A 19,817-nucleotide genomic window follows, 5' to 3' on the forward strand; every position below is an offset into this window, starting at 1 on the left:
CTGCACTCAGACTACTCACGGCGCTGAGTGTGCCAACGCAGTTACACTTCATCCCAAAACTGACTGTAGGGCACGCTGGATTATACAGCTTTTAGAGTAAAGGTTTACAAAACAAATGCTATTTACCTCAGCAACAGAGAATAAGCATTTAGCTGGGTGACTCTAGGTCAAAAGCAAGGCATCCAGAGCAAAGAAGATTCATCTGGGAAACAACATCCAACACTGACAGTCATGGAACTCTAGCTGGCAAGAATTCCCCAGTGTGGAAGGGAGACAGAGGGCTGAGAGGTGTAACTAGGGAACCAAGCCAGCCAGCCAGCCCAGGGGGACGACAGCCACCCCACAGCTCCTTGCACTCCAATTCCAGTCAGGCACAGCAATGCAGCTCTGCCCAACTGCAAGCTAATTCAGTCCTCTCCTGAGCAACTCTACAGCAAATGGAGGAGAGATGTCCTTCTCTAAATAAACAGAAAAGAGATGTGCTCACTACTCACTTCAAATAGATTTAAATCAAACAGGATGGGGTTGGGGGCTGGAATAAAGTACAATGGTAAAAAGCTGAACTTAACCTACACTGCACATGAAAACCCAAGTAGGCAGGGATGAGACCAAGTCAAGGCTCTCTGGAAAGGAGAATCTGCCTACGTACAGTAAAGCTAATGAAAAATAGTGTGTTCTACTTTAAACTTCATTTCCTGAACCAGAGAGATAGCTCAACAGATAAAGACACTTGCCACACAAGCCTGGCAACCTGAGTTGCATTGCCAGAACCCACAAAAAGGTAGACAGAGAATAAACCCCACACATCTGTCATCAAACTTCCACATGCGTAACATGTCATGCACAACCAAACATTTGCACCACTCATACACACTAATAACATGTTTAATGTATTTCTTATGAGGGAATGGTTATGAACAAGTCAAGTACTGTGGATGAGAATTGTGAAGACAGACATGAGAAGGAAGGCGTGGGGAGCAGAGGAAGCCTGTGTTGTTGATACAGGACCAGCCAAATCCAGATGCCTCAGACCCATGGGAAATTGACAGACACCCACTCACACAAATCCCACATCAGGCTCAGATGTATGTATAGCAAAGCCTTCCTTTGGTTCAAGTGCAAAGGTTCGCAATGTATGCAAACTCCAGCAACCACTGCTCTCTCCTCCCAGTTTATATCCTCAGACTGCTTCCCTGCAGACGCTAGCTAACCCACCATACCACAGCCTCTTAATGCTGCACATAGTTAACACACAGAGTCCTCCCGACCCCGGCTTTTCTGTACATGTATCTCTGTATCTGCCCTGTCCGCATTCCTCCACTGCCCCTATTCAGGGTTCCAGGACCAGGACCGAGCAGCAAAGAACATAGTAGGAAAGAGACTTGAACACGTATTAGACTAGAATAAAACCTATGGTTCCAAAAGTTGGAACAATCATCAGTGTCCACTTACAGATTCATATATAATACAAGTAACAGTCAAGGAAATAAAAACAAGTAGATGTGCATGTTCCTATGCATGGCCCACCACCCACATGTTGGTTTCTAGGTACTGTTCTCTACATACCCCCAGCTCCCTTAGGAAAATGGTCTGATTCTACAGTTGGTTCAAATAAATAACACAACAACCAGGATGCACCAAACATCATGTACCACCAGAAAGTATATTAGTACTATCAAATAAGAATGCATTATAGAATGGACACAGGAATAATTTGTTCAACAAAACTATATTCTACATTAATTCATAAAGTAAATATTCAAAATCCACATAATAATAATAATAATAATAATAATAATAATAATAATAATAATAATAATAATAAACAGGAACACAGAACAGTACATTCCCAAGAACCACAGGGATGGCTCTAGAGAGATAGATGCTTGTGCAGAGGCCCTGAGTTTTAAATCTCAGAATCCATGTGGTGGCTGACAGTTGCAATCCATGGGATCCAAGGCCCTCTCCTGCTGTGCAGATAGCCATGAAGACAGTGTCCATATACGTAAAATACAGACATACATGAATCTTTAAGAAAAGAACCACAGGAATGAGCAAAGTGCAAGTCACTGAGCAAACATCACAGAAGGAAATGAAGGTGAAGCACACCGGACAGGATGTCCAAGGGTACAATTCTTCCCCACTAGAGGAAGTGCTCAGGACAAAGAGATTATTAACTATTCTATCACAAAGGTAAAATAATTTGGATTAGTAACTGCAAAGGGGAAACTGACTTTAAGTGGGAAACCTGGCAGACAGTACCTTAATCAAGTGATCACCATCATTTTACCAGTCATAAGACATACAATCATGAGTAATCAATCACCTAATGAACTAAATCAAGGCACGATTAAAAAGAAAAGCTGACCATCACTCTTCAAGTGTCCAGCTCACATGCAATGAGGAAGACTAGAAAACATGACAGGCATCAGAACACAAGGACAATGACACCTAGAAGGGAAGACGGATTCTTGGTGGGCTAGAAGAGCATTTTATAATTGTGGGTTTCCTGGGCTTGTTAATTACAACATGTGTATGTATAGTGCAAGCCATAGGGGAATCCAGGAGGCAGACACCTGGGAACTCTGGGAACTAGCATTTTACCTTGTGGGATGATGTTACAGGTGAGGCAGGTACAAAATAGAAGGAGGCCTGTCATTGGACGAGAAGGAAGGATGGGCGGGAGAAAAGTTTGAGGGAAGAGGAGGAGACTGGAATGGAAAGGAGGAAGAGACAGGAGGGACGGAGAGAAGTTGAAGCGGAGAAAACACGGAAGCTGACATTAAGATTCCACTCTGGGGCTGGAGAGGTGGCTCAGTGGTTAAGAGCACTGTCTGCCCTTCCAGAGGTCCTGAGTTCAAATCCCAGCAACCACATGGTGGCTCACAACCATATATAATGGGGATCAGATGCCCTCTTCTGGTGTGTCTGAAGACAGCTGCAATGTGCTCACATACATTAAATGAATAGATAAATAAGATATATTTAAAAAAAAAAAAAAAGATTCCACTCTGTATTTACAGGATGTTATGAATGTTCTTAAGGGATGGATGTGTACAGGCCTTTGTATGTTTAGGTGGGCAATTATATCTTATCAATTGGATCAGAGGTTACTGTGTTGTGTGTACTTTCTTGTAGCGATTTAAGTGTAAGAAAGTGTGCAGTGGCTAGAGACACTGGGCCACCACAGATATCTACCAGATACCTTGGGCTACTGCAGTAATGGACCTAGTGGGGGCAAAAGACAGTCCTAATTTATTTTTACAACAACAGTTCCTTGTATTTAAATCTAACATTAACACAACAGAAAAAGTTTAAGCCAATTTAAAAAAAAAGTTTCTTTAACAATTAGATTTACATCCATCAGATAAATGATCACACTTAAATTATATTATTCTATGGAAAGAAACCGGCATTGGTTTTAGTCAAGTTGGGCATACATCATTAATACTTCATTAATATCACTTCATACAAGTTACTAAGGACATCTGTTGGGGAAACATGTCACGCTACCTAGACCTTTTTCAGACCTGTTACTTTTTACTACCCCTCAGTAAGCACTTGAAGCCTTTGCTGCCACTCTCTCATCAACTGCGGTAGTGGATGTTAGAGCCCATCGTATTTCCTAGCAGGCGTTTTATACAATAGTCACTTCATGAAGCGATTAGCCGGTGATCCTAACTTTGCAGGCTACTGCCCACTAAACCTTCCAAAATCCTAGTCACTGCTGTAACACCCTAGCGCCTGCTCGTCAGTGTGTGTGCTTACAGGTGCGATGGGGAGCTAAGGCCTTAAAAGTAGTTTAACAGCAGAAGCTAAAACACTTAATATAGCTTTCAATATTTTTGTCTACTACTAAGTTATAAAATACTAAAATCCCAAGCCAAAGAAGCAGCATACTTAATAAAAAAAAAAAAAAAAACACAAGAGAAGCACTGATTTAAAAAAAAAAAAAACTGCCACAGACTCCCTTTACATCCAACTTAGAGTCTGAACAAATACTTAAAAGCCTTTGAATCCTAAACTAAGACATCAGTGACCAAAATTCCCTAACTCTTTCCTTCAACTAAGTTAAAGAAAATCTGCATTTGCTTTGCAGGTTTTGGCTGTGGGGTACCTGACACACATGACCCTATTTAACCCTGACAAACCTAAGTGTAGTTACCACCCCTTTACAAACGAGCAAACTAAGGCTCAGAAGTAATTTTCTTGCCTTTGGTTAGAAAAGTGTTTCTCAACAGGTGCTGTCATTTGGGGTTAACCAATACCTTAAGGGGAGAGGGATGAGGGGAGCGCTGACGGAACAATGTTTTATCGGCATCCTTGGTGTCTACCAACTAGATGCCACCAGCACCATGCAGCAGTAACAACTAGTAATGTCTCCAGACACAGCCACATGTTCTCTGGAGTGTGAAATTACCCCAGATGAGAGAAATGGAGTGAAAGTCAACGTTTTATTCAATCAACAATGCATAGGTGCCAGACCCTGCTCAAACTGAGTAAGAGCCGACCTGAGAGTCTCTACCCACAAGAACTTACTTGGAGGCTTCTAACAACTCTTCTAACAGAATTGCTGTTTGATTTAAAACCTCTCTCCACACACAGTCCTGTGAGACTCATTTAAAAGCAAAAACCAGAAACAAACACACAAACAGTGATGGTTACATCGTCTTCTGGGGTAGAAAGGACACTGGAGTTTACCCAGGATCATGGGTTCTAGATTCACAAGCCACATATCCACTCTGGATAATAGCGGCCTTCACATGCATTAAGAGAAAAACATAGAAGAGATACATGCCTTTACAAAGTACACCATGTGCTATTTCTGGCACTCAAGACATGAAAGGCTTTTGCCTCCTCGGGAAGAAATGTAGCAATGACATTTCACAGAATAAGGAAGTTCGTACTCACAAAGGCCTGGGCCAAATGTGTCTACACCCACCAACACAGAAGGAAACTCAGAGGAAGAGCAAGCACTCTGCTATAGAAACACTACAGCCGCCAAGCAATGCCTACTAGAACCACTGTACACAAAGAGGGAAGGACATGTATAAATGAAATGACAATATCAAAGACTGAGTTTTGTGGGGCTACAAGGGAGAGGTCACAGGATGAGAGGAAATACAGAACACCTTTGATGTTATTACCTCTGCCCTAAAACATTCCTGCAATGTCCCTTAAGAAAGCCTTCTCCTTCCTGATTGCATGCTGCTGGGGACCTGACCCAGGGTCTTGCCCAAGGCCATAGGCAATGAGCTGTTGAAGACAGCACAGACAATGTTCAGAACCACAGTGTTCCACTTCAGCTGTCCTGTTTCTCTGTGAAGGGCTGAACAAACAGCCCCTCAGCTAACATCTGCTGCAGTCTACTTCTACGGGAGTAAATAAAATAGTGTTTAACAAAGATGCTGCCAAGCCTTTCTTAGAATGTCATGGTAGATTACTGCATGGATGCTGGAGGCAGGGACACATGGCTTTAGGTCAGCATGTTTACAAAATGCCCACATGTCAAAACCAAAGGCTTCACTTAAGCAATTATAATTAACAGGTATATTACATAAGTCCAGCTCCTCAATTCTGATACCTAGAGCAGAAAAAGAAAGCAAGCAAAAACAAATTAAGGGCCGGTTACAGCCGCTCTGAAATAAGGTTCCTGACCCGTTTAATCGTCGCCAAATCTCTAACCTTTTCACATTTCAAACTTCTTCTAAATGCATCACAAGTTTGGTCCAAGGGAAGCTAAGCCAACACAATCTGAATAATCTGCTTATCTAAGACTTAAAGCAACGCTTGCAGCAGTCACTTAAAGTCAGAGGACAATGGACACAGCGACAAATACACATAAATTAATAAGTGAACATAAACTCTGCTCATTAAAAGTCATGAAGAAATGTTATCAACAGAACCTGAACTGTTAGAGAACATTTGTCTTGTGTGAAATAGCCTGAGAGCGCACTAGCCTGAGAGCGCACTAGCCTGAGAGCGCACTAGCCTGAGAGCTCACTAGCCTGAGAGCTCACTAGCCTGAGAGCTCACTAGCCTGAGAGCGCACTAGCCAACTTTATTTCCTTTTACCCCTTGACCTCAGGAACGGCAGGAAGAGCTTTGTCGTAGCAGATGCCTTTAAGTCGTTATCTTTTAGCAAAGTAAACTCAAGCCTCTCTGGAGCTCTAATGGTAAGTTATCCACCACCACCACAGACAAGGTGTCTCTGTATAGCCTTGGCTGTCTGGCTGTCCTAGAACTTGTTCTATAGACTATGCCAGCCCGGACCTCATAGAAATCCAACCACTTCTTCCTCCCAAGTACTGGGATCCAACTTCCCCAGAAAAGAAGCTATCTTTTTACCTGTAACAAAGGTAAATTTCAAATTCACCCCAACTTACTTTACTACCAAGATACGGTATACTTGCCACATTAAAAAATTCAACTTGTAAAACACATTCTGGTTCAGTAAAATCTCCAAAGAGGACCAGCTTTGGGCCTCTGAGTGTGTTCCCCAGACAACCATTTTGTTTCATGTTTCAATTAACAAAACTAGATTCTGTTGACATTAATTGGTAAGAATATTAAGACATCTAGGGCTCAGGAGATGTTGAGTTCATAAGTACCTATTTCCTAAGCATCAGACCCTGAGGTTAGATCCCAGCAACCACATAAAATCTGGTACAGTGACAGACACGTCGGTAGCCCTGCTGGGGACAAGAAAATGGAGACAGGTGGATCCCTGCAGCTCACTGGCCAACTAGCCTGGTTAAATCTGTGTCTCTAGGTTCAGTAAGAGACCCTGCCTCAAAAAATAAGGATATCTAGGCTGACAGCAGAAAGTAACTTCTGCCCTCTACACTCATGTACATCCATATGCACACATGTACACACACACATACACACACACACACACACACACACACACACACACAAAATTAACTGTCAAAAGGCTACTGCTAGTCTGGCAAGATAGCTCAGTGGGTAAAGACAATAGCCAACAAGCCTGCTGACCTAAATTCAATCTTTAGAACCCACATGATGGAGAGAACCAACTCCCGACTTGCCCTCTAACACACTAACACACACACACACACACACACACACACACACAATGTAAAAAAAAAATTCTAAAGTATATTGACTCTATTGTTTACAAACTCTTAAAATATTCTCTGCTGTTTAAAAAATGTTCTTAGATACTTTTAGTTTCCGGTCTTTTTCATGTACCAATTAATACTATCTTAGAGACAATAGTGCAAATAAGATAAACTACATTTCCCACACATAGAGAATTAAGACACTTTTATAACTTGGAATAAAACTCGTGTTTTCTTCCCTTCTGCTCTTTCCATACCAGAGCCCCTGCAGCTGTCCTAACACACTACTTTCTTGAGCCATTCCAAAACAACTAACCTTCAAACCATTTGAAACTGAGTGACAAACTACTTTAAAAAGTATGAATACAAATGCCATCAAAAAAGATAGGGTGTTGTTTTCTAGCTGGATGTAGCATTTCCTGACATCCTGAAGATTATTACATTTCTAGTCAAGAATAAGACAAACACTATTTTTTAAAAATGATTAGGGCTGGAGAGATGGCTCAGCAGTTAAAAGCACTGACTGCTCTCACAGAGGTCCTGAGTTCAATTCCCAGTAACCACATGGTGGCTCAATAAATAAATCTTTTAAAAAAAAAAAAATTAAACTCTTAGAAAAACCCCTTAGAAAAGGCCAGATGTGTTGCTAAGATTAAATCAGTTAACAGGAAGAGAAAAAAATTATCTGTAAAACCCTCCAGCTACAAATGTCTTTTCTAATAAGCCATCTTTTAAACTATCCACAACTCTTGAAAAATAAAAACAAAAAAACTGTATATACATATATCTCAGATTACTAAGTGATAGATATCTTGTTAGTTTAGACTTGGAATAAGTACTTTATAAGACCTTCCAAAGGATTTAGACAAAATTCCCAAATTGGGTATCTAGGACTAAATCCTTAAAATTCCTGGGAATGAATTAAGACTTCAAATGTTCCTACTGACTAGTAGGAAGTAGATACAAAGTATCCAGACAACCATAGCTAAAAACCAGTCAAGCTCCCCTGAAAATGTTTCAGTGGGCCCTGGAGGAAAACAGTCTAGGAGAATCGAAATCTAATGCCATAGTAACTATTCTGCAGCAGAAGTTTGAAGTCAATAGATAAAGTCATTTCCGCCAGGATATAAGTGCTCTAAGCAGGACTGCTGAGAACTCTCCATACAGATGCTCCAGAGAGCTGCTATCAGACAGTCCTATACAGTTCACACCTAACCACGGAACTCATCTGCCACCTACTAGAAAACTCTTCTCAGGACAACAGTACCATGGCTTCATCACTTATTAAAGCTGTGTCAACCATTGCTCTGGCTTCACTTACTATACCAACCCAAGATGGCAATACCCATGCTCAGAAGCACAGGTCAGACTTTGGGGACTAGGGAAATCACCTCTCTCCTAATATGGCTTGGTGGAACTCTAACCTTGATTTAAAGCACTAACTCCATGGGAAATTCCTTAAGCTCACCCCATACTGAACTAGTAACAACTCCATTCTGAGCATTTGGCCACCACTGTTCCCTGCTCCAACAATGAACTGCCATTATTTTAATTCCGGGTCGCATAATAGTGTGCATCGAATGGTGGACTGGGCTATTAGCAATTAACATTTATTGAGTACTTACTGTGTGCCAGATGCTGTTGTGAGAGCTTATGACAACCTCGTAAGGCAGCTCCCTGTACCCTTGCTTTTATTCATGAAGAAAAGAGCACAGAAAACCTCACAGTGTGGACCAGGGCAGACGGTGAGGAGCTGCAGCATGCAGCAGCTGACCAACTGCACAGGGCATGCTCTTGAGCCCCAGCATCACTTCCCCTCCCAGAACAAAGTCTGCAGCAAAGTCTCTAACTCAGCATGGCAACTTGGTGAGCTACACCTTTTCTATTCCAATCCTCAGGTAAGATTCAGCAATGGTAACATTTTTTGCCTAAAAGCCACACAGATTTGTATTAGGGCAAGATTCTAATATTTTGGCTCTACGCTTTCTAACCTGTTAATAATCAGGTCAGAAGAGGGAATAAACTGTAAAATAAAAAGAAATGAAAGAAAGTCAATTGTTTTTGAAGATTCCAGGGTATTTCCAAGTTATTATAAAAAAATATTTAAACAGTTAAAAAAAAAACATGCTAATATAGTACAAGATTAACAAATAAAGCCTCTTGATGGTCAAAAATAATGGAGCAGAAACCCCTCAAGTTTTTCTGAGGTTTATACTCTTACTGAGGCCACCTCATTCTTGTGTGGCCATAAAATACAGACACTCCTAACAACCGCCGCCCCTACCTTAGCTGACAAGCGCTAGCTCCATTACTCACACTCTGATTCCTAAGACACCGAGAAAGGAAACCAACAGCCAAGTATCCACCTACTTCAGGCTACTCTGCTAAATCTGGTAATACTCTGAAAATAGCTCGGAGATGTACAATAACTCTGAGATTTACTTACAGAGATTTCTAAATAGAAACTGCTATATGAATGGGCTTAATATTGTCTTATAAAAAAATCTGACTTTCTTAAATCTATAAAAGACAAGAGGACAATTTTTCATACCATCAGAAAAAAAAACACAACTGCTTTCCTCAAGATCCAATTAGCATAAACTCCTCTGCAGTTACACACTTCAGTGTGTCAGAAAATGCATTCCACCAACTATCCCTCTAGAATGAAACTGGGCAAGTTAACCATGCCTCTCACCATATTTCCTACATATGCCACGGTTCTCCAATCGCACAACAGATTACGACATCCACAAGAAACACCTATTTTAAGATTTAAAGTCCTACTTAGCCAATCAAGCTTACATTCTCAACAATGGGAAAAGCATTCAGCTTACACTGCAGCTCCTGTGTACCAGATAAAGATTTTAAAAGCAAACAAGGGGAGGGAGGAAGAAATGATTTGTCAAGTACCTTTTCTAGCATCTTGCAGTCCAGTCAAAAAGGGAGGTGGGGAAAAAAGAAAGATAATTATACACAAGCCAGAAAGTCAGCATAAACAATAAACATGGTTAGTTCAAGAGGGAAGAAAAATCATTTATTCAGTTAGTCAATACTTTTTAAAACCTAAGTGCTATAAATGAGAAGCATTATTTGAATGAGGCCAAAGCGATCCAGTAATGTGACAGACAAATGCGTCCAAACACGATGTGTAATAGGGACAAACAGGTTCTACTGTCAACCTCCCAAAGATGTTTTGAAATAGGGCGGGACTTTAAGACAGGAAACTCTCTGAAAATTTCATTAAACTAAAGGGTTAGGGTGTTTTGATTTGGGGTTTGTTTTTTTCCCCCCTTAATCTGAGTTCAAAAACGCTTTTTGTCAAAGCTGGAATTTATTTTAGAAATCTTTTTATGATTCAGTCACACGCCCTAACAAAGCTTGCTACGCAAATATACAGAGATCTGACCCACTGCCTTCTCTGCCCCTTTCCACTTCGCACCCACGGATTCCTTTCAAAGAGCTATAAGGATGTGCACAGATGCTATCTCAAATGAAAACTTCCGTTCCATTCCCTATACTAAAGAAAATAACCATTTCCCAGGAAAGCAGAATCAAGCTGTCACCCGCAGAACCTTAATCCCCGCAATGCCCATGTTACCAAAATAAAAGCTACATGCCCTTAGGGAAGCAAATCCTCTGACATTTCACATGCAAAGGGGGAGAAAAATCAATTACGTAAAATCAGGAAAATAAAAAGGTGGGAAAGGACAACTTAAAAAGCAAACCACCACACCCTCAACTCTTGTGTTACAAACCCATCTGCCAGGGGCCTTTACCTTCATTTTCCATCGAAACTGCACTCTGGTTGATGGCTACAAAGTCTTTAGTGTCAGCCACGGCCACACTGGGAATAGAGAGGAGAGGAGGAGGACAAGGAAGAGAAGACCCCGGAATCCCAGGCTGTCACCCCCGCTCCCGGCCACGCGTCCCACGGCTGCTCCCACCACCCCTAGCAGCAGCATCTGCAAGAGAAACCAGGAGAAGCGGAGCTGAGAGGGGAGAGGAGCAGGGCGACCCCCGCCCAGCCGCCGCCACCACCCTAGCCCACCCCCTGCGCCGCCAGCAGCGCCAGCGACACACACCAGCCGGGCGGCGCCCTAGAGGCGCCCTACGGGCAAGAGACGTTCCCCGGACGCCCCCTTCCCTCCGGACCTGGAAGTTTCTGGAAATAGGGGCAGGAGTAAATACCCGGAATCCTCTCTGGCACCCCAAGACGTCCCCCCTCCCTCCAAGCTGCGAGGACTCACTCGCGGGGCTGCGGGGGCGCCCCACGCGCCTCGGGCGAACGGGCGCTGCTGGCGGCACGGTGTCGCCACACGGAGCCCAGCCGCGTCCCGAGGAGAACGAGCAGGATGGTGGCAGGGAGGGGAGAGGAGGAGCGGCGAGGGGCCCGTCAAGCTCGGCCCGCCGGCTCCGCGCGTCTCCGCGCACGGCCGAGCAGCTCTGCTCCCGCCTCCACCTCCTGCGCTCCGCCCCTCCCTGCCGCCCGCCGCCCGGCGATCCCTGCACTACACCGCCCGCCGCCCACCGATCTTTGTCGCTACCACTTCCGCCGGGAGAGGCGCGCGCGCAGGCGCACTCCGGCTCTCTGCGAGGGTGAGCGGAAGTGCAGTGAAGCGAGCCTGCGGGCCCTAATGGACGTTGTCTGGGGATGCAGAGGGTTTGTAGGAGAGCGCGCGGGGCACAAGGCTAACCCTTGGGCTCTCAGGATAGCGCCTGCCCACTTTCCACACACCCGCCGGCCCAAGGGACGGAAGCACACCCGTCCCTGTCTCCAGCCACACATTCTCTCCAGGAGGCCGGGGGAACGAGACAGGCACAGCCATAGCCATAGCCGTGTCACAGAGTCGCCTGGGCGCTCTCTGCACAGCTCTGGAAGTCTCTCCCAACTCACAGCCGTCACAATCTCCTCGGACGACGCAGAGAGAAGCTGGTGTTCCTGTCAGCGGCCTCCTCCACGCCGTACCCTCACTCGTAAACACGAGCTCTGGCTGCGTCTCTGGTCTTGCGAGGACTAGTCATCATGGAGCCGGTTTCCAAAATCCTTTCCGGCTCAGGAGTGTGCTCTGAAGCCCCAGGTTTATGAAAGGTTCAGAATGACAGCTCGAGGAAGGACCCCTGACCTTTCTCATGGAGTATATGCAACCAGAATAGCTGGGATAGAATCCAGAAATCAGTCGCCTTCCCATCGAAGCCGAAGAACCAATATTACTTTGGCCGCTATCATTTCCCAAGTCAGCCTTTCACTTAGCACCTCACACAAGCCCCTAGTAAATGATTTTTAATGAATAGTTGCTATTCTTAAAGCGCAGGTAGCCATTGAACCACTCTCACCTATATCCACTAGAGGGCAGGACTACACCTGTGGCCAGTGCTGGAGCATCCTCCAAAGACCCCTCCCTTGCCATCTGCTCCAAAGAAAAAGCCTCTACAGCTATTTTTCCTCCGTGACCAAATAACCATAAAAAAAATTGCTCTTCTATATCGGTTCCTATAACATGCTTCCAACACACGTTCAACATAATGGACCAAGTTGTCTGTCTTACTACGTAGGGTGCCTGTTAAGCTCATTTGGAATCAAAACTTCTGGATAGCTTCTGGCTTGACGTACACACTCCTTCTATTTTGAAAAATGATCTATTGCTAGACATAGTAGTTCATGCCACTCAAAGGAGACAGAAGCGGAGGATGGCCACAATTTCCAGGCCACGCTAGTGTAGAAATCTATAATTCATCTCCACTTCGGTATGCATGCTTAAATGATGTTTATATGCCCCATGGCATAAGCCTGTGGCTTCTATAATAAAATTGCTGTCTGGTGCTCAGTTTTAAAGTTAGTTTGTAACAGTTATTACTTACAGAATATTAATGTTGCAACAAGCATAATTTAAAACACAGTTTATAAGGAAGATTACATTGTATAAACACTTAGAATTCAGCAACTTTATGGTTGTGCTGGGGTTTCTTTTTATCAACTTAACACAGCTGGTGTCAGCTGGTAAAATGGAAGCTCAAAATGTCTCCATCACATAGACCTACATTCAGGGAAGCCTGTGGGGAAGTAATTGAGGTATGTGGGAGTACCCGGAAACTATGGGTGGTCCTGGGTTATACACAGTGGGAAGCTGAGGAAACCATGAGAAGCAAGTCAGGAAGCAGTGTTCCTCCTTGGGCTCTGCTTCAGTTTCTGCCTCCAGGTCCCTGCTTTGGATTGCTTCAGTGATAGAAAGTATAAGCCAAGTAAACCCTTTCCTGCTGCTTCTGATGGCTTATGACAGCAAAAGAGAAGAAAATTAGGACTTCTGTATTGTTAGTTATTAGACTGATTAGCTGAAACTACACGTGTGTTGCTTGAGATGGGTTTCCCATTCTGTACCAGATCACTAACTATCCCACACTAGCCAACATCAGTAACATCAACTTCTATTTCCTACGATTGAGAGTTAGAATTTGTTATGTATATGCATACAATTTACACATTAAAGCTTTAATTAATACTATTAAAGCCAGAGCAGCATGCTCTCCTCTTTCATTTCCTCCTCAGAGCATGCTGGATCCTTCTGTGAGTGTTATATAGCTATTCCCACCTCAGTGTGTAAGAAGGAAACTAAAATGCAAAATGCATGACCATGTGGAAGTACTCCTTCCTTCCTCTTACATAGAAAAATTGTTAGAAGAGACTGAAAAAGCACAGGAAGACAGACAATAAACAAAGAAGAAGCATTGCCATGGTGGAAGCTTGATATGTGAAGAAACGAGCAGAAGACTAGTTACAATGGGCCTAATGGCCATGAATTACAATATAGCCAAGTTTCCCTGCAGTCAACCCCAGAAAGTTCCCTTAGAAACCAGCCTCCTAAAATTGGGTTTTACTCCTCTTTTGTTGAATATTTAACCCACAAAATTGAATTCAAAATGTGGTTACGGGAGCTGAGAGTGTTCCTCAGGGGAGAGGCACCTCAAACTTGAGCACCACCAAGAAAGTAGGTGGGGGTAAGGAGATGAGAAAGAAGAGTGGTCACAGGACCGAGAAAGGCGGAACTGTGAGGCTTTTCTTGGGGTAAGCGTGGGGAAGAACGGTCATGATGCTCCAATTTTATTCATACTGTGCTTTATCCTAAGAGGATATGAGCTACCTTGCTTTTTTATATTATAATAAAATTTGAACATTTAAAAGTATATAAAGAACAAATACTTGCTACAAATTAGCCTAGTCCAACTATTTTTTGATCCAATAAAGGACATGCAAGTATGACAGCTGCCATTTTTATAGATCCAGATGATAAAGGACTATAGAAAAGCTACTTTGAAATCTTCCCTCAGTTACTGTCTTCTTTTAAACCTTTAACATCATCTGAACTAAAGCATCAAAACTAATAGTTCACCTATTTCCTAGGAAAAGTCAGAAGGCAAAGTTATGTGCCCTGAAGTTCACTATCCCTTGTAGTTGGTCTAAAAAAAGTACTGAGCATGTTTATGCATATGTATGTGTACATATGCTTGCGTGTGTGTGTGTGTGTGTGTGTGTGTGTGTGTGTGTGTGTGTGTGTGTAGAAGCCAGCCTTGGGTACCATCCTTTGAATATCTCCTTTGAGCCAAGTCTACAATTGGCCTGGGGCACCCAGTTAGCCTAGACTGACTGGCCACCAAGCCCCAGGGAGCCTCCCATCTCTGCCTCCCCAGTAATGGAATTATAGCCACATGTTACCATGCATGGAATTCAGTAAGTTTTCATACCTTCAACACAAGCATATTACTGACAGCTATCTTTCTAGACGCTAAAAAACTGAACATTTTTCTAAAAGAAAGACACGACACTTTTTGTAAGTTAACCTACTCTATACAACAATGTTTCTTATACAATAGAGGGCATGTGAAGTGTCAAGTATGAGGAAATGGGTCACTGCAGAAATGTCATAGGAAATCAGTGTCCAAGAGCTGCCTGCCAGAAACACTATACATCTGCTCAAGTCCATGTTTCTGCAGTGCTACAGTAAAAGTTGAGAGCAAGAATCTAAAACTAGAAGGCATCAAATACAAGTTACCAGTGTTTGGTTAGTTTAATTGCACACAGAACCCTAAGTACTATGAAAATATCTCCCACAGAATTCCATAGGCTTGTACGCATTTAATAGCATCCAAGCATGTGACCTATCATGTGACCTATTTGATGAGACTGAGAAGACAACACTGGAGAACTATAGAGTAGACTCTTAACCTCTATTAACGTTTGCACTGACTATGACTCCCCATCCTGCAGATTCTGAACCTAGGGTGTTGTTTGAAATTGTCACTATATATATTGCCAGTCTTCTGGGTTGGAGGTAAACCAAGAGTTACAGTTGAGAATATGGAGGGGAAAAAAAAAACAGGAGGCAAGAGACCTCAGGACTCAAAGGGAGCAACCTTGGATGGAGCGCTCTACGGTGGGGAGGGGGAACTTGCAGAGTCCACCTCCAGTAGAAAGATGGGGCATCAAGTGGAGGGATGGGGTTGCCATCCCACCGTCAAAAACTCTGACCCAGAATTGTCCCTGCATGAAAGAACTGCAGGGACAGAAATGGAGAAGAGCCTGAGGGAAAGGAGGTCCAGTGACAGCCCAAATGGGGATCCATCTCAAGGGGAGGCTCTAAGGCCTGACATTACTGATGCTACGGTGTGCTTACAGACAGGGGTCTAGCATGGCCGTCCTCCAAGAGGCCCTGCAAGCAGCTGAGTCAGATGCAGATACTTACACCCAACCAATGGACAGAAGCTGGGTCCCTGTGGTTGAATTAGGGAAAAACTGGAAGAAGCTGAGGAGGGCGACCCGGGAAGACCAGCAGTCTCAACTAATCTAATCTGCCCCAACCCCTCGAGGTCTCTCAGACACTGAGCCACCAACCAACAGCATACACCAGCTGATACAAGGCCCCCGACGCATACACAGCAGGGACAGCCTGGCCTGGCCTCAGTGAGAGAAGATGCACCCAAGACTTGAGGCCCCAGGTTTGGTGGGGTAGGAACATCCTCTTGGAGAAGTGGGGTGGGGAGAGGGATGGGATGAGGAACAGTCAGAGCGCAGACCAGGACGGGGATAAAGACTGGACTGTTAAAAAAATAAGATAAAAGAATAAAGAAAAAAAAACAAGATGAATGTGAGTAGCCACGCAAGAGTCAGCTCAAGACTTCATTATTTCCATGTAAAATACACACGGAGTCTCCCAAGTTCTGTAAACCTTAAGGCTTATTGTGACATGTAAATGCATCCATTTTAAAAGTTACCATCCAGAGAGCTGGGGATGTAGCTCACTGGTAGGCAGGCTAGAGTCTAGCATGCACCAAACCCTAGCTCCGTTCCTAGCCCCAAAAAGGAAAAAAAAAATCCTATCTATCTAACTTTCATTCATTCATTCATATATATATATATATATATATATATATATATATATATATACTCATATATGAGATTTTTTGGATAAGTGCATAATCTGAAAGATTGTGTATTAGGGTTCTCTAGAGTCACAGAACTTATGGAATGTCTCTCTATATTAAGGGCATTTATTTTGATGATTTACAGTCTGTAGTCCAGCTAACCCATCAATGGGCAGCTGTGGATGGGAAGTCTCCATCTAGAACCTAGCAGTTGCTCGGTCCACAAGGCTGGTTGTAAGCTGGTCTTCTGTAGAAGTTGGTTCTAACAGATGTGCTGGCAAGCAAGTGCAAGCATCAGAAGAAGAATCTTCTTTCTTCTAATGTCCTGATGTAGGCCTCCAGCAGAAGGTGTGGCCCAGATTAAAGGTGTGTACCACCACGCCTGGATCTAAAACTTGCATTGTCCTAGGCTGACCCAGGACTGAGATCTCCTTGCCTCGGTTCCTGGGATTAAAGACATGTACCACCTTGACTGGGCCTAAGTTTTTCATGGCCACTGTACCTCAAGATCTCCATGTCAAGGTCCAGGTGAGAACCTTGTGTCTTCCAGTCTCAAGATCTGGATCACAGGTGAGTCCTCCAGTTCTGGATTATAGTTCATTCCAGATGTAGTCAAATTGACAACCATTATCGATTGTCATTATAAGTACTTATTGTGGAATAAATAAAGGTAATCCCACCTTGGCCTTTGCTACCGAGTTCTGCTACAGAGCAAAGGATGGGGTAGGGGAGAATTTAAGGGATTTTCAGAATGTAACAATGTAGCATTAGGCACAAAGGGATTAACTGGGACTTGGTGATCAAAGTAGGAGGAAATCCTGAACAGCATCAAGCACTGCCCAGAGCAGAGGAAAGTATAGATTTTGGATCCTCGTAACCACTTGAAATCGGAAGCTAACAATTCTGAGGTGCATACTTCCTCACACATAGGAAATTTCAGCCTGTGCTTTGGATTTTGATGGCACTCACATCAATGCCTGACTAAAGCCCACATCACTCTCACCTCCAGCACAGTTGTCAGATCTTAGGGGTTGAGGAATATACTCTTCATTCCTAGACAAGACAGTGTGGGGATGCGATGGCCTCATGGTAGCTGAGGAAGTTTAAGCTGCCGGGGAGCATCTTTCTGCTGGTGGCTCGGCTGTCCTAAGTGAGTTTGGCATCATGTTTGGAGGCCACCGGCTGTGTTTGCAGTTTTCACTGGGCCTCGTCTCTCCGTTCAGATGCTTTCTCGTTTTCATAGAGGAAACATTTCAGCCCTTATCCCACTGCACTCTGGTCTGGACGAGCTTTGGGAAGGTTATTTCCTCATACCTTCAAAGCAGCACGTTCTATACTTCAAAGTTTTCTACGCCAACTAGAAGTGTGTGTGTATACATATACAGATATATTCCTTTGCCTAATCTTGTCCTGTGTCCTTTCATGTCCCCTGCAAAAGTCATTTCTCTCTGCAGTGTTTCCTATTGTGCAAATAAATGAGAAAAAGGCCATTATGATAATAGAGAGGGAGATACTCAAGACAGAAAATAACCCAAGGCTTATGAGAATTCTGAAGTTTAGCCCAAATCACTCATGCACATAGACTGTTACAGCCAGTGAGCGTGCTACACAAAATACGGACTCCATAACAAAGAGATGGTTTACAAGATAGTTGATTTGGAAGGAGGAATTGCAATTTGCCAGCCTGACTTGGGAGAAAGAGGAGAGAAACACAGAGGCAAAATCAGCAGGAAAGAGTTTGTGCAACACAAACAAATTGCAAAAAAAAAAAAAAAAAAAAAAAAAAAACCAAAAAACACAACCTTTTTAGGCTAGAAAGTTCTTTGCTACAAATAAAGATTATATGGAAAACCAGAAGCCTTCAGGGACCTTTGTTTTTGGTTTTGTTTTTTTTTTTTTTTTTTTTTTGGTTATAAGAGGCAATGTCTGAATACCCATACCCTATATTATTAGATATTAAAAATAATTTAATGTTGCCAAATATTCTTTATTACGGTGAAATGGGGAACCAGAGAAAGCAGGGTAGTAGAGATATTCCTATAATCTGGGAACAAGTTGAATTTGGGACTTGATCTGGCCCTACTTCAAAGAGCCAGACAGAAAACTTTTCAAGCGACCTGGTACATGGAGCACTGGGGTTATTGGACGTGCTCCTGTCCTAGAAGAGTTCCACAAGCTAGAATGGCATCAGGCCCTTTGGAGGGTGGGCAGTAACGCGATCTCCATGTTATGCTCTAAATGATCAAATACGTACTGGAGGAACATCACCAGTGACCCTCAAATACCCGCACCCTTCCAGGTCTCTCCGTGTGGCCCCACTACCAGCAGCATCAGCACCGCCCGAGAACTTGGCAGAAGCGCATGTTCTCAGATCTTACTGGGACCAACTGAAGCAGGAAGGCTCAGGGGCAGATTCAACAGCCTGTGACTGGACAGGACATCCTACTCAATGCTTGAGAGGTCTGTGACGATCTTAGTGTCCCTCTTCCCACACATCCCTGGTGACAAGTGAACAGCAAGGATGAAGAGTAGTGACAGGAAGAAGCCAGTTCCCTCACTAGAGCCTGGCATGCGCTGGGCTTCCTGTACGACGAGACAACACGTGACACTTTCTTCTGCTCATAACTAGAAGCATCCAAATCGGTAGGTTGAATGAGAGGAAGCAATTAGAGAAAAAGGTTAACATTTAGCTGGTTGTTCCTAGAAAGATGTAAAGAGTTTAACGTAGCATGGCCTGTGACATAATCAAATGACAAAGTGCCACGGCAGCCATGAAAAATGCCTAAGGCGGGGCTGGAGAGGTGGCTCCGTGGTTAAGAGCACTGACTGCTCTTCCAGAGGTCCTGAGTTCAATTCCCAGCAACCACATGGTGGCTCACAGCCATCTGTAATGGGGGTCTGATGCCCTCTGGTGTGCATAAAATAAATAAATTTTTTAAAAAAATGCTCAAGGCAATGTTAATGGGAGGGTCAGATGACTGAACTGAGGCTATGGTTTTTAAGGCCCATATTAGGAAGTGAAGCAGAAACTTGGCTCTTGACTTCAGGAGTTCTATGGAGACATTTCTCTCGACTCTAATTAGTGATGTTTTAAAAACATACGACTATACCTCATTCTTGAAAACTGAAGCGACATGTAGGCCTTTTGTTTTTTATGTGGCTGTGTACCCTGGAACTTTATTTTTTGTTCCGAGCCAAGGCTCAAACTCCAGGCCTCTTACATATCCAGCAAGAATTCCACCATTGCACTGAGCCTCGCAACCCAGGTTGCTGGCTTTCTTTTTCCTTTTCTTTTTCTTAACCAGTGGCGACAGCGGC

At 43.5% G+C, this 19,817-nt stretch overlaps 1 protein-coding gene across 6 annotated transcripts in view; it reads right to left on the minus strand.

Annotated features, from left to right (window-relative positions):
- The window catches only part of Atp2c1 (ATPase secretory pathway Ca2+ transporting 1), a 107,692-nt gene that overhangs the window by 72,239 nt on the left and 15,636 nt on the right, over positions 1 to 19,817 (minus strand). Inside the window, exons 1-3 of one of the 6 annotated variants that reach the window (XM_032910422.1) lie at positions 11,333 to 11,597; positions 10,862 to 11,047; positions 9,996 to 10,007 (exon numbers count right to left, since the gene is read on the minus strand). The exons of 1 other annotated variant lie outside the window; for it this stretch is intronic. In XM_032910422.1, the coding sequence (XP_032766313.1) occupies positions 9,996 to 10,007; positions 10,862 to 10,867 (18 nt within the window). In that variant the 5' untranslated portion in view covers positions 10,868 to 11,047; positions 11,333 to 11,597. Of the gene's footprint in view, positions 1 to 9,995; positions 10,008 to 10,861; positions 11,048 to 11,332; positions 11,620 to 19,817 lie in introns of those variants that run through there. 4 more of the 6 variants (XM_032910423.1, XM_032910424.1, XM_032910425.1 and 1 more) reach the window with 4 other exon arrangements.

Source organism: Rattus rattus, chromosome 8 (genome assembly GCF_011064425.1).
Source record: "Rattus rattus isolate New Zealand chromosome 8, Rrattus_CSIRO_v1, whole genome shotgun sequence".
NCBI classification, from domain to species: domain Eukaryota; kingdom Metazoa; phylum Chordata; class Mammalia; order Rodentia; family Muridae; genus Rattus; species Rattus rattus.